Consider the following 16,332-nt stretch of genomic DNA (forward strand, 5'->3'; position numbering starts at 1 on the left):
TTTTCTTTTTGCGGTATGTGGGCCTCTCACTGCTGTGGCCTCTCCTGTTGCGGAGCACAGGCTCCGGACGCGCAGGCCCAGCGGCCATGGCTCACGGGCCCAGCCGCTCCGCGGCATATGGGATCCTCCCAGACCGGGGCACGAACCCGTATCCCCTGCATCGGCAGGCGGACTCTCAACCACTGCGCCACCAGGGAGGCCCCATGGCCTGCCTTTTGATCACGGTCAATGCTTTATGACAATAGCATATGGTTAATATTCATTCACCTTTGTTCCCTAAATATCTTTGCATAAACAATGTTTCTATACTTTAAAAAACCCAAATTCATCAAGGAAAGCATCTTCTAAATCTTACTGCTGTAAGCTCATTTGCCCGGACTGTTATTATACATAAGAGACTTGACAGCTCCTATAATGACATATTATAAATTTTACATTGGATGTGTTCTTTTACTTTAAACTCTTGTGATGGCAAAACCATTTTCTCAAAGCTGATTGGTTGTGCAGGTCTACAACAGTGCTTAAATGTGACCCAAGCTTTCTGAAAAGGAGGAGTCTTTTTATTTTAAGCCTTTTTGGTACAGAACATGACATCTTCATGAAGAATTTTTGTTTCATCATTAAGATATAAATGTGTCTAGCTTCTTGAGATCTCCCTGGCTTTAGCAACTTGTAGTCATTTCCCCTGTAGACCATTAAGAATATATTTCAAAGACAGGCTAGCAAAGTTCAAGTAAAAGTTATTTTTTATATGTTGGAGCTTCTAAGTGGCATTGGGTGAGTATTAGAGATTTTCAACATAATTAATATAGTTCCAAATAATGAACTTAATTCATAGATGTTGGTTGACTTCCTGATTGCATTCTTTGATGTTTGTTGATAATTTTTGCACAGTAATCTTCAGATAAAACTTTAAACTTCTTGGTTTAGTTGGTGTATTTATTTTTCTTATAAGCTTTCTTCCAAACTAATTAGATCTCATTTAACACTGGGCTTTTGTACACGTCCCCATTGAGCATTCAAGTTTTGTCAACATTGCACTAAAAGTATCTCAAAATACAGTGCCTGGGTCATTTTCTCTCTGATTTAGCTTTCACCTTACTCTTAAAGCAATAGAAGATTAAGCTTGAAGAGAGTTTGAAGACTCTCTAATAAAGGTAGAGCTGAAGATTTGCTCTTAGCTTCTTCATTTATTTGTTTCATTTCTATATTTGAGTTTCTTCTCATGAAAAATCTATACTTTTCTTAAAGGCTTATGAAAATTTTGGTGAAAAAATGTTGCTGCTGCAGTGCAGGCATGAAGCCTCGTCTCCTAAGCTAGATAACCTGGTGAGTATTTTCATTTATTTTTCCTAATACAAACAGATAATATATCGAACTAAATATTGTCAGAAGTACACTTGAGAGGATAAAACACTATTTAAATATGTCAGAAGAAAAAAGAGCATCTGAGACCACAGATGGAATGTTCGAACTAAGAACTTATATAGTCATTGTATTCCATAACAATCATTATAATTAAAAAAAAAAACAGCTAAGCATAGACTTTTATCCAATCATGAATTTTTAAAGATGGAAGGAATCTTAAAGTCATCCAACATAATATATTAATTTTATAAAAGAGAAAAACAGGGCTTCCCTGGTGGCGCAGTGGTTGAGAGTCTGCCTGCCGATGCAGGGGACACGGGATCGTGCCCCGGTCCGGGAAGATCCTACATGCCGCAGAGAGACTAGGCCCGTGAGCCATGGCCACTGAACCTGCGCCTCCGGAGCCTGTGCTCTGCAACGGGAGAGGCCACAACAGTGAGAGGCCCGCGTACCGCAAAAAAAAAAAAAAAAAAAAAAAAAAAAGAGAGAGAAAAACAGTGACATTTTATATTTGAAAAACAAAAGACCACATCTTCCTATATGAGTGTGTAGCATTATCAAGAATCTCAGTGACTGCTACTATAGAAATTAGATGGATGATTAAGCAAGATAGAAGTTAAACACACAAAGGTTCCCCCAAAATCTCAGGCCATAGTCTTAGAAAATAGATTTAGGAAAGCATTCACCAGTATTCTCCTTATTAACTTCCTTGTGTTGTTGTAGCCTATACTAAGCACACTTGTTTCAGTTATTTTTAATTCTCTGCAATGCTATGATTCTGAAAACCTTTAATTGGTAGGAAAGACATTTACATATTACTGCTTCCTTTGTTAATTACACTCTCCCAATTTCTCTGATATATAAAAGGTAACTGTTTAAACCTACAGTTTAAGAAAATGATGACGTGTCCTCTAGTTATATTACTTCTGTGGAAAGCAAGTAGAAGGGTGAGCATTGGCTCAAATCACTACTAGGTGCATTTCATGCCCAGAAAATGAAAGAAGAAACAAAAGGAATGAGCAAATACTGGTGTCTATATCCTGGTTACTAAGCTAGGAATTGTCTTGCATCTGATAAACCATGAAAATATATCATTCTGATTAAAACCTTTATTTTTGTCTATTGTATATGCAAATGGAAGAGTTTTCTTAAGGAGTTACCCAAGTAAATGCTTTAGAAGAAGCCTTGTTCAAAGATGTAAATACAAGTATTAATTATACAAGCCTTGCATAATTAACTAGAGTGGGATAAATAAAATCCATGAAAACAATCTCCAAACTTCATTTTTGTCTATAGTTTCTATCTTTTCCTCTATGTATAATCAAAGTGTCTAACAAACAGATAAATTTATAGTTTTTCTTATTTTATCCCATTTCTTTTACCAGACCTTAAGCAGAAGTGATTTGTAAAAAGATTAAATAATAACAATAACAATAATAATAATAGAAACAACAATAGCAGAAAGAAGAAAAGCATAGATTCTAAAATATTCCAGTGTATATAACAAGCCTTTTTATAATGGAATATAGTCTATAGCACCTTAGAAAGTAGCTCCAAGTACTGATTTTGGATTGTCTCATCACTGGGACTGAGATTATCCTGAACAGTGAATATAGTTAGACACTACTATGACTTTCTAAACCAGCCTAGCAACTAGAAATTCAAAATCACCAATATTCATATTTTTCAAGATAAACTCCTAATTTCTAATTTTCATATTCCAGTGCTATGAGCCATCTTTTCAAGCATCAATGTTTTCTCTGTCTCTCTCCTTCTCTCTCTCTCCCTCTCTTACTTTTATCTTTCCTTTTTAACTGACCCTTTTGGCAGCTTAGAACAGTACCAGGTAATAACTATCTAATAGTTTCTTAATGTAAAATAAACATGGCAGCAGAGGTCCCTTTCACTGTGTATATCAGTGTTCTCCTTGACAGGCAGGTGGGCTAGTGCCTGGCTAAGCACCAAGTGCCCCCAGCAGAATTATTTCACAGTTCAAAAATAAAATGCAGTTTTGTATTCCAGGTACCAAGTGGAAAAATGAAGATTCTCCTGGTCTTTCTAGGTCTGCTTTGTTATTCCATAGCTATGCCAGTGAGTATTAAAAAAATTTAGGACTTTTCTTTATGTTCTATTGTTGCATAGCTTGGGGACAATTCCTGGGCTTATTTCAATTGATGTTCTGAATTTGTCACAAATATTCTCTCACTTCCAGATGCAAATGCCCCAAATGCCTGGATTTAGCAGTAAAAGTGAGGAGGTATGTATGTTCAGTCTCAGGAGAGACATTTTCCAGAGCCCTGTCTTGAGAGTTCATTTAAAAAGAAGAATATTAGGGAGTTCCCTGGTTGCATAGTGGTTAGGATTCTGGGCTTTCAATGCCAGGCCCAGATTCAGTCCCTAGTCAGGGAACTGAGATTCCGCAAGCTGCAGGTGCCGCCAAAAAATAAAAAATAAAAAGGAGAATACTGGAGAACTTTCTGATATATAAAATTTCTTATGAAAGAGGTAGAGAGACTCTACCTCTTAAACTCTCAAATCATAGTGCCATAGAAGGTTTTTAAATTTCATTACTTATTTTAAATTCATGCATAACTAGTAAAAGACATTACGACTGTTATATCTAAAAATCAGAAACTTATTTCTTGTGATTTCATTGAATAAAAAATTTTCACTTTGTGCCACATAAATGGATTCCTTCTGTCACAGATGATGCGCTATGGTCACTTCAACTTTATGAACTCCCCACCTGTAAGTTCCACTTTATATTATTTCTAATGATTTCTTGTTTATATACAGATAGTTATAAGGTTTGTCTTAGCTAATAAAGACACCAATCATTATTCACGTTTTAATTAACCATTATAAGAGTTTCAAGGGGGCTTCCCTGGTGGCGCAGTGGTTGAGAGTCCGCCTGCCAATGCAGGGGACACGGGTTCGTGCCCCGGTCCGGGAAGATCCCACATGCCGCGGAGCGGCTTGGCCCGTGAGCCATGGCCGCTGAGCCCGCGCGTCCGAAGCCTGTGCTCCGCAACGGGAGAGGCCACAGCAGTGAGAGGCCCGCCTACCGCAAAAAAAAAAAAAAAAAAAAAAAAAAGTGTTTCAGTTTCAAGGAAAAAAATTATTTCACCTAACCCCTTACACCAAATTTTCTTCTTATTCATTAATATTGTACTTTCATGTAGATAAAAAGCATTTATTAATTACACTGCTTCTTTATAACTGAGAGAAATTTGTTCTGGGAAAAGACTACACAAGATATATTTACAAATAATGAGAACAAAAAATAGCATAAGTAAATACTGGGAGGAGGATAAAGTTTTATTTGGATTATCTTGAAAGATAACACTAAAATTATGAAATAAGTTTTTGTCTAATTTTTAAAATTTAGCTTATACTTTCCACTATGTGCTAACTCTTAGAACTAACTAATAATGAACGTATTATCAGTTGAATCTTCTGGCATAATTTTTCTGAAAAAATTGTATGATAGTACAATAATACTATATGTTACTTTTGACTTTTGTAACATGATCATGAGACCCATTGGGGGGAAAAATCAAGGACTTCATCAATTTTCCCTTAATCTTTTTCATTCAAGTCATTCTCTTTTAAAGCCCCTCACCTAAAATCATCATCATTGTCAATTTTCTCATCTTTATCTTTTGATAGGCCCAACTTTTCAAACTCTCATTCTCAGTTTTAGCAACTTTGCCAGTGATTTGAAATTTTTACCAACTTAATTGTCATGAAATCCTACATCTTAATGCAAGATTTGCCATTTCACCTTCCATCAATCCACGTGGCATTTGCACGGTATTTTGTGTGTATCATCCATAGATAGTGAGAGACTGATTAATGAAGCCTGGAGACAGAGACTGGTGTTAAGTCAGAGAGGGAATGTTTGAATGGGAACTACTGTTGTAAGAGGTCAATTCATATATTAGCATTTTCAGATTATAACTACTTTTGCTTCCCTGCCAACCTTGTAATTGTGGAGATTTTCATAATGAAAACGGAATTAATGAGGATTCACCTGTAATCGAGAAGCATAGGCCCCATATAAGGATATTTACACACATAAAATTTTTACTCTTTCTCTTTTTTTTAACACTCTCACTTCCTTTGTCTTCTTTTTGCTCTTTCTCCTCTTCATCCAGCCTGTAACAAGTCACAGGAATTTTGAACTTGATATCAACTCCTCTGTAACTTGTACACTCGTACGCTTCTTACCTGAGTCAGGGCTTCAGAGTTAGAAAATTATAAGCTGAATTGTTTAACTGAAATTTCTCACCTAATTCTGCCTTTTGCTTTGTTTCATTGGTTTTCTGAAAGACTGAAATTCATTTCTGTAAGAAAACATGTAAAGAAATGCTAGCTAGGGGGGTGAGAGGGAGGTCCAAGAGGGAGGGGATATACGTATACATATAGCTGATTCACTTCGTTGTACAGTGGAAACCAACACAACATTGTAAAGCAACTATACTCCAATTTAAAAAAAACAACAAAAATAAAAAGTATAAGAGAGCATTAAAAGAAAAATGCTAGCTAAAGAGCTTGAAGCTTCCATTGTTGACTTAAGCTTCATAGGCCTTTTAAGATCCTGGACTGACTTTTAGAGAATGACAGAAGATGGTGAGGAGAGCTGGAGTACCAGCACTCATGTGATTTTACTGTTATTTACTACCCTTGCAGATGGCACACCTGGGTCCCTTGTATGGAAATGGTATGCAGCTCCCTCAGCTCTTCCTGTCGTACCAGATGCCCATGTGGCCTCAGCCACCACCCAACAAGAAGCGCCTACAGAAACCTTCATCTCCCTCAGCACCCAAACACCAGAGCAAGACTGATCAAGCCCCAGAGACCCAGAAACCCAACCAGCCTCAACTAAAACAGCCCCTACCGGAGCATCCTTTAAGGCAGCCATCACCCACCCCAACTCAGCCCCAAGAGGAAACCCAGACACCTCAGGTGAGGCTTGCCCAGCAAAATTCCAAACCAGAGTCATAAATGACCTCAGAGAGCTTTGGAGGGCCATGCCACCCCCACAAACACACTTCCTCCAATGCTCCTCAACACAGATACCGCTATGTACAAAACAGGATCATTAGTTTGGACACTTTCTTCCAAGGTGATGCTGTCACCACATATCCAAGACTGCCTGGCGAGTCTATTCTAGCCTTCATTTAATGAAAAGTTACCCAAATACTGTTGAGAAGCTCCTTTTAAAATACAGAGGCAACAGGGTATAAACATGAGCACCAATAGAAAAGTCAGGGAACAGAGATTCGAATTCTACCCTGGCCCTTATTAGTTGTACGATCTTGAGCAAGTCACTTTGCCTTTCTAGGCTCCAGGTTCATCATGAGTAAATGGAATGTTCTCTAAGTCCCTTCCAGATCTACGCTTCAATTATCTAAAATATTGCTCTGAAAGTTAACACTGCTTCCAGGACTTCAGGATAGCATAAATGTAGTCCTGACTTAAAGCAAGAAGACAGGCAGATGGTTTCTCAAGATCTCATCCATCATGGAGCTTCTAAAATGTTGTCTTGAGTCGATTAGCCTTCATTATCAGACCTATTATAGCTGTAGAGAATACAAATTTGAATGAAAAGACACTCCTGGCTTTGAATCCTGGCTTCAATCATTTACCAGCTCTGAGATTTGGGGCAAGTGACTCAATTTCTCTGAACCTCAGAATCTTAAGTGAAATGAGAATAATAATAGCACATATCTTCTACAGTTATGTGAGGATTAAATGAGCTTACTAGTATAAAATTCTCAGCACATTACCTAGAACATAAGTGCTCAATAATACTAATTGTTATTATTATTATTATCTCTGCCCTTAAAAAATTCACAGTTTAATACAAAGGAAGATGTAGACTTACAAGTTCCAAATAATTGTCTTTAATAAGTTTGTTTCATTTTTCATTTACTCTTCTCATTTCCACATCACTCTGATTCTTTTGTTCTTTCTAGGCATTCCCACCATTCGGCAATGGGCTATCTCCCTATCAACAGCCACCGTGGCATGTTCCACATGTGAGTTCTTTTCCTTTAAACTAGAATTGAAAAATAATATTAGCATGCTGTATCTCAAACTAATTTGAGTTCATACATTCTAAATGGAATGCCATATGCCAATCATTAGAGAATATGAAACAAAATCATCACATCAGTAATCATGTAGGAAAGAAAGAATTTTTTAATTGGATTTTTTACTCAAATTGTTGAAATGAACATAGCCTAAATCATCCAACGCTACTACTAACATAGATAATGAATTAATTTCAAAAGGTTGTGCTCCTTCACTACTATTCCCACCCAAGAGATGAGAAAGAGATGAGAAAACACAAAGATTATCCACATTTAATGTAATGGGGAAATTGGGACAAAATGGAGTTTGAAAACTATGATTAGACTAAGATCCTTCCATAATGTCTTATTATTTCTAGACAAAGATATTTCATTGTAAAGAATCTTGCAAAATAATAAGAATCCTTTAAAGGTTAAAATCATTAAAATAAAACAATGTTGAAATTGCATGACAAGCATTTAAAATATGAATCGCAAAATAAACTAATGAACTAAAGAAATATTAATGGTCAGTTGCAGTTAAACTAACAAAAACAACATCAATAAATATTTGATGACTCTTCATTTAGCTATGGCATTGGTTTTTCTTGTCTACAACTCTATAACCAAGAAGGCTTCTTATAACCAAGGAACAATTCATTTCAAGCAGTAAAAGTTTCTTATTTCTTTTTCCTTATAAGAGTGACATCCTTTTTATTGGCAATACTGAACTAAGAAAATGAAGGCAGTACCAGGTGAAGATTTAAAAAGGAGATGAACATGATTCTCTTGCTGAAATATCTATTAATCTCATCTATGTAGAACTTCTGTGGGAGACGAATTGCTTTTTGAAACCCTCCCACTATGCTTTTCTCAACCCTCCTATGAGCAGAAACCCAACCTCCTAGTTTTATTAGGAAAATAAACCTTGGTTTTGACTATAAAAATATTTTAGTAATAATCCAGGAAGGATTGTCAGTTTGTCACCTTAAATGTAAACATTCAAAAAATAACATCATTATTTAATCTCAATTATTAGATATTCTAATATAGATGTTTGGATCCTAATAGCACTCAAATCTTTGTGTGTGTGTGTGTGTGTGTGTGTGTGCGTGTGTGTGTGGGTGCACGTGCACGCATGTGTTTATTGGTGATGGGGGAGGACGACTGCCAGGAGATGCAGCCACACATGGTATTTTGTGTAAGATAACCTGGGATCCAGCTGAAGGCTTTGTATTTACCAGAATTCACTGATGGTTATGTCATAATTATTAATAGCTAGATTTTAAGAGCTAATGGCTCAGAAGCTAAAAGCCACCAACAGTGCTAACGCTGACTTGAACTATTTTTAAAAATCTTGAGTTTTACAATCAAATGGCAGTATAGAAAGTGGTTTTCCCTGTGTTCATTGTGTTTTTCACCTTTCAGAGGGTACCACCAGGTTATGGAAGTCCACCAGTCAGCAATGAAGAAGGTGGGGTAAGTACAAGCAAAGCTACATTCCTCATTAGGAATTACAATATGAAAGTCTCTGCTTTTTTTTTTATCCTTATCTAATAAGAAAGTTAAAATCCAACACATGAACCTGTAGCTCAAGCACCCGTGATTTTTAAAAAGTGAAACAAACCAAGCAAGTAATCTAAAATAAAATAAATGTGATATATCATTTCTCCTCTACATGTATAGAAATCAATCTCTCTCTCTCTCTCTCTCTCTCTCTCTCTCTCTCTCTCTCTCTCTCTCAGAAGGCTAACTTACTAACCTTTGCTCAAGGTTGATGCTGGACTCTAACCAGTGATGGAACTAGTCAACAGGAACGAAGTAAATCTGTCTCAGAATGTTATCCCCAAAAGGGAATTAAGTAATCATCTAATGACTTCATTGTACAAATAAATTGAAGCCAAGAGAAGTTAAATTACTATTCAGTTTTACCTACTGAGTTAGAGGATAAACTGGACCCAGAATCCAAGTGTTCTGATACCCTATCCAATAGCTTTTTTAGTACACCACACTAGGAGAGGGGCCAAATGCAGTGATACACTATTTAAATATTCTAGCAATGTGTCATCAAAAAAAGCCATTGTAGTGATTGTCGCACAGTACCCCACCCCTGGAGTGTACTTCCTCTTTTTCCCTAAATATGTGATATGTCCTCAGTGAAATGTGGAAACCTGATAGTTCTAGGGGGAGGGGCTGAGGGGCGGGTAGTTAAAATAATGACATTGAAAATTCCTGTTCACTAATGGCATAAGGTGCTTTCAGATATATCATTGTGAAATAATCCCAAATGATTATTCAGATAAATGCATTCAACCTGGAAATGGGCACTTCAATTTTTTTTTTAATTTTTATTGTGGTATAGTTGGTTTACAATGTTGTGTTAGTTTCAGGTGTAGAGCAAAGTGAATCTGTTATATATATACATATATATACTCTTTTTTAGGTTCTTTTCCCATGTAGGCCATTACAGAGTATTGAGTAGAGTTCCCTGTGCTATACAGTATGTCTTTATTAGTTATCTGTTTTATATATAGTAGTGTGTATATGTCAATCCCAGTCTTCCAATTTATCTCTCCCCCCCTTACCCCCTGGTAACCATAAGTTTATTTTCTACATCTGTGACTCTATTTCTGTTTTGTAGATAAGTTCATCTGTACCCTTTTTTTGAGATTCCACATATAAGCGGTATCACATGATATTTGTCGTTCTCTGCTTTGACTTACTTCACTCAGTATGACAATCTCTAGGTCCATCCATGTTGCTGCAAATGGCATTATTTCATTCTTTTGGACATTTAGGTTGCTTCCATGTCCTGGTTATTGTAAATATGGGCACTTCAAATTTTTACAAACATTTCATGAGAGAGTGAAAGAGGATGACCCAGGCAATTTGCATAGGTATTAACAAATCTGCATTCCACCTCTCGGGGAAATTGCCTGATTTCCTGCATGCTGTCCAAGACATATCCTCACCCATCCGTCTCTTCATCTCTATACACAAGTAGGGATAAAAGTACTTTTTCTTTAGATTGTATTTTTTTAAAGAAAAACTAAATGACCTAAATGCCACATGTGTGTCTAACAAACATACTGACACTGCTCATGATGATTGCATCATTCATTAACAAACATTTATTAAGCACTTCCCACTGTGCTAGGTACTGGGGAAAACAAAGATGAGAAGAATGTTTTCACTCAAAGACTTCACATGGGAAAGTCAAGTGGGAGAATCCCAGAAAAATAAGCAACTGAAATTCAGTGGGATAATTGTTAAAGCAGAAGCCTATACTGCTGTGGACACCTGAGAGTAGAGCCTAATTCTGCCTAAGAAAACCAGGACAGAGAAGGGAGCATTCAAGCTGAGTCCTGAAGATGAATCAAGTTCTCCAGGAGGGATAAATGTATAGGCAAAGAGAAAGTTCAATCTGAAGAAGCTATGTGCAAAGGCACTGAAACATAGAGTACTCAGAGAACTAAAAGTAGTTGTTTTTTAATTATTATTTATTGTAGTAAGAACACTTAACATGAGATCTACCCTCCCAACAAATTCTGAAGTATACAATACAATATTGTTGCCTATAGGTACAATGTTCTACAGCAGATCTTATTCATCTTGCTTAACTGAACCGTTAAGACCGTTGATTAGCAACTCCCCATTCCCCCTCCCCCTAGCCCCTGGCAATCACCATTCTACTCTTTGATTCTATGAATGTGACTGTTTTAGATACCTCATAAAATGGAATCATGCAGCATTCATCTTTCTGTGACTGGCTTACTTCACTTACCAAAACGTCCTCAAGGTTCATCTATGTTGGTGCATATTGCAGAGTTTCCTTCTTTTTTAAGGTCATTGTGAATAGTGCTGCAAGTAGTGTGATTTACAGCCGCATAAACTACAAGGGGGAGGAAATGAGGCTGGATATAATTGCTACGGGCCAGATGATTATTTAAAATAATAATTATTATCTTTATTAATATTATATATTATTATTATCAGGCACTTAGTTAAGTACTAGGCACTGAGCTTTATATATGTTACCTCACTTGATCCTCATGATAACCTATGAGGTAGATATTATTTTATTATCTCCATTTTACAAATGAATAAACTGAGGTTAGCCCAGAGTCATACTATTAGTACTGGTGGAATAGGGATTTTAACCCATATTTGTCTAGAGCCCCACTCTTTGGCACCATGCTTTGTATGTTATGCTCTGGGTTTAGAGTTTGTCCTGTAAGGTAAGGGCAACTTTAATTAATATTTAAGGAGGAAAGTGACAGAACTTTCCCACATACCCACCCCCAACCTCCACTACTCTGATGGCAATGGAGAGGCAGGATTATAGGAAAGTAAAATTATATCCAGAGTAACCAGTAAGAAAACTGTTGCAATAGTTCAGGGGTATTGGGGATAAAGGAGGAGGAGACAAAGATGAAAGTTTAGATTTTATAAGATTTGGTCATTAATTATCTGGGGGAAATAAAGGAGAGAGTGGAAACTTGGGAAACTGGGTATACAGTGGTGAATTCTGCTTAGATATAGAATATTAGAGAATGAGGTTTTGGGGAAAATGAGTCCAGTCTGGGTACATTCAATTGGAGATACTCATAAACTCTTTAGTGTAGCAGTCTTTCTGTCTCAACCTCAGGAGAGAATCATGTGCCAGAGTTATGGCTTTAGGAGTCACTGGCATGTATCTGTATTGAAAGAACTGGACTGCAATAGATTGATCAGAACAGGTGTGCAAAATGAGAACAAAAGAATAAGGTGGATAGAGGATGGAATGCTAAAAAAAAAAAACAACAAGAAGTACTTAGATTTAGAATCCAGGCCTAGGAAGAGAAAACTGAAAAGTAATGGTCAGAGAGTAAGAGTACCAGAAGGAAGAAGGGTCATGGAAACCAAGGAGGAATTAAATTTCAAGAAAGAAAGCATAGCCAAAGGTGATTTAAAAATTATGTGGCCAATAAGATTTTTACTATCACTTTTTAAAATTCCAGGCAGCACCATAGTGGGAAACAAAGAGTAATTATCAATTTCCATCTTCTTCCCTACAGAATCCTTACTTTGGATATTTTGGATATCATGGATTTGGGGGCTGTCCTCCTTATTATTCAGAAGAGATGTGTGAACAAGATTTTGAAAAACCAAAAGAAAAAGATACTCCTAAAACAGAGAGTTCAGCCACTGATCCTTTGGCTAATTCAACAGTTCCTGAAACTAATTCTACCCAGTCAAATGCACCCAATCCCAGAGGGAGTCAGGGTGGAAATGACACCAGCCTAACAGGAAACAGTGTCCAGGGGTCTAACACTGTGAGCAATCCTACAGCTCAAAACAGCCCTGCAGTAAATGTTTCAGGCCAGGGAGTTCTAGGAAGTCAAACCCCACGGGGACCAAGTCAGACAAATATTCATGAAAATTATCTAAATCCTAACATCCAAAGTTTTCCTACAGGAAGACAATGGCGACCTACTGGCACCACTATGGGGCACAGACGTAATGGGCCTTTTTACCAAAATCAACAAATTCAAAGGGGTCCCCGGTGGAACTCCTTTGCTTTGGAAGGCAAACAAGCAGTTCGTCCAGGATATCCAATATATCGCAGAGCTTATGCTTCCACTGCAAGAGGCAATTCTCCCAATTATGCAGGAAATCCAGCAAATTTCAGAAGAAAGCCTGAAGGGCCAAATATACACCCTGTGGAAACCAATGTTCCCCCTCTGGGTCCCAAACATGGTACTGTTGGCCACAATGAAAACATCCAAAATCCAAGAGAGAAGCCAGTAAGTCAAAAAGAAAGAATAGTCATTCCTACAAGGGATCCAAATGGCCCCTGGAGAAACTCTCAAGACTACGGAGTTAATAAATCAAACTATAAACTGCCTCACCCTGAGGATAACATGCTAGTCCCAAATTTTAATTCTATTGGTCATCGTGAAAACTCTTATTACCTGAGAGGAGATTCCAGAAGAGCTCCAAATTCTAATGGACAAACCCAAAGCCAGAATTTGCTCAAAGGGATTATCTTAGAGCCAAGAAGAATTCCATATGAATCAGAAATTAATCAGCCAGAATTAAAGCACAGTATATATCAGCCTGTGTACCCTGAGGGATTCCCTTCCCCTGCAAGGGAACATTTTAATGCTGGAAGAAATACTTGGAACCAACAAGAAATCTCTCCACCTTTTAAGGAAGATCTTGGAAGGCATGAAGAACACTTACCTCTTCCTTCCCATGGCTCTGGAGGACGTGTTTACTACCCTGACTATAACTCCTATGATCCCAGGGAAAACTCACCATACCTTAGAAGTAATAAATGGGCTGAAAGAGATGATTCTCCCAATACAATGAGGCAACCTGAAAATCCACACTATCCCATGAATACTCCAGACCCAAAAAAGACAATCCCTTATAATGAAGAAGATCCAATAGATCCAACTGGAGACGAATCTTTCCCAGGACAAAGTAAATGGGGTGTGGTGCAGTCAAGCTTTAAAGGAGACCCAACAGTGAGGCACTATGAAGGCGAGCAATATACCTCCAATCAACCAAAGGAATACCTTCCCTATTCCTTAGATAATCCATCAAAACCCAGGGAGGATTTCCCTTATGGTGAATTTTACCCCTGGAGCCCAGATGAGAATTTCCCATCATATAATACAGCTCCCACTGAACCACGGCCGGTGGAGAGCAGGGGCTATTATGCTAATAATGCCATTGGACAAGAAGAAAGCACTATGTTTCCTTCTTGGAACTCCTGGGACCACAGGATTCAAGCCCAAGAGCAGAAAGAAAGCAAGCCATATTTTAACAGAAATTTCTGGGATCAGCCAACAAATTTACACAAAGCCCCTGCTAGTTCACCATACCAGAAAGAGAACAAGTCTTATTCCAGTGACTCCCCAGCTGGGCTTCAGAAAAATCCAATATGGCATGAAGGTGAGAATTTGAATTATGGCATGCAGATCACTAGGTTAAATTTACCAGAGAAAGAACATTTGGCTTTCCCAGACTTAATTCCTCCAAGTTACCCAGCAGGTCAAAAAGGAGCACATTTATTTCACCTAAGCCAGAGAGGCCCCTGCTGTGTTGGTGGCTCCACAGGTCCCAAGGACAATCCACTTGCTCTACAAGACTACAATCCATCTTTTGGTCTTGCACCAGGGGAGAACCAAGACACCAGCCCTGTGTATACAGAAGACAGTCATACTAAGCATGTAAGACATACTATCTCCCCGACAAGCATCCTACCTGGCCAAAGAAACAGTTCAGAAAAAAGACTGCCTGGAGAAAGTCAAAACCCAAGTCCTTTCAGAGATGACGTGTCCACTCTGAAGAGGAACACACCATGTTCTATAAATCAGTTGGGCCAAAGGGGAATTATGCCCTTTCCTGAAACCAGTTCCCTTCAATCAAAGAATACACCTTGCCTCAAAAGTGATCTTGGAGGAGAAGGAAACATTTTGGAACAAATATTTGAAGGCAACCAGCTCAATGAAAGAACTGTCGATCTTACTCCTGAGCAGCTTGTTATTGATACACCTGACGAAGGTCCCAAGCCAGAAGGAATTCCAAGTGAAGTGCAAGGAAATGAGGGTGAAAGGCAGCAGAGACCATCTAGCATCCTACAGTTACCATGTTTTGCCTCCAAATTAACAAAGTATCACAGCTCCAGCACTGGAACTCCATCTAGCGTTGGAAGGCAAGGCTCATTTGATGGGGATCCAATTACGCCTACTGAAATTCCTAACTCATTGGCTGAGTTAGCTACCAGGGCACAGTTTCAGAACATAAATGCAGACCCACTTAATGCAGATGAACACACTCTATTTGATTCTCTTCAAGTAGGGACCAATCCACAGGACCAGGTGCAAGACTGCTTACTACTTCAGGCCTAGGAATTATCTCAATCAAGCATTCTTTGGGGAAGGAAAATACCTGCTATTCTACAGTGCTTTCCAGACATTCTTCCCCCAAGATTTGATAAGTATCTCACCTTCTTGGCGATCCTTAAGTTTTTCCCCATTCCAGCAATAGGAGGTTGGGGCTCTGGGAGTTGCTAGATCCAGTATTGTCACCAATTAGCACAGACTTTAAAAAAAAAAAACAAAAAACAGGAAGGCTATGACCACCAGTGCCTTGAAACTTGGAAGCCACTTGTCTGGATTAGTTTCCCTTTGCTTGCCAATTCTTCCTTTTTCTCTCAAGGTTCCATACTTGCAAAGTTGTCTGGTTTTGCAAGACAGAAAAGCAGATGAATTTTCCATTTTATGTATGGAGATCCATACATCAATATAACCCTAATGCACTGTACTTTTTTTTTCTTGTGTTGGTCTTTGTCAGGTTTTTTTTTTTCCTGGTTAATATTCTCTTTTGGAATTTTTTCTTCTACTACCTCTTTCGTTACCTTTACCAGTTCCTGTTTTATCTTCCTTCTTTTCTTTCTTTCAACCATTCTATGTTTAGCTTTCTATTTTTTCCTTCCCCATCTTCCTCTATCACTTCTTATATAATAAGCTATCTTTAACCATCACTAGTCTTTACATCTACTTTCTCCATATGTCTTCCTCTCTTTTCACCTTTCTGTTCTGTCTCCCAATGTATCACTTGTCAATCTCTTTCTCTGACTCCTTTCTTCCCTTCCATTTATCTTTTTTCCCTGCTATACCATTTGCATATCTTAAGACTGCCCATCTCACTCCCTCTTTGTATTTACTCTAAATTCTATCCCAATTTTTCTCTTGGCCCAGCCTAATCATCATTGTAGAATGTATTTTGGAAATAGTAGACACTATTACCTACTTTTATTTTTAATTTTCTTATGGCCTTTACCAGGTAGACACAACTCAGCCAGAGGAACACATTCAAGAAGAAGAATGGGGGA

At 37.9% G+C, this 16,332-nt stretch overlaps 1 protein-coding gene across 1 annotated transcript; it reads left to right on the plus strand.

Annotated features, from left to right (window-relative positions):
• Positions 1-1,122: 1,122 nt before the first annotated feature.
• ENAM (enamelin) lies at positions 1,123-15,346 on the plus strand (the record flags this gene model as incomplete). Its single annotated transcript, XM_081236303.1, has 8 exons — positions 1,123-1,329; positions 3,391-3,459; positions 3,581-3,625; positions 4,075-4,116; positions 6,061-6,336; positions 7,350-7,412; positions 8,874-8,924; positions 12,503-15,346. Exons 1-8 carry the CDS (start codon positions 1,276-1,278, stop codon positions 15,344-15,346), a joined length of 3,444 nt encoding a protein of 1,147 aa, XP_081092429.1. The 5' UTR covers positions 1,123-1,275.
• Between the last annotated feature and the right edge of the window lie 986 nt (positions 15,347-16,332).

This window comes from Mesoplodon bidens (assembly GCF_964165515.1).
Source record: "Mesoplodon bidens genome assembly, chromosome: 1".
Lineage (NCBI taxonomy): Eukaryota > Metazoa > Chordata > Mammalia > Artiodactyla > Ziphiidae > Mesoplodon > Mesoplodon bidens.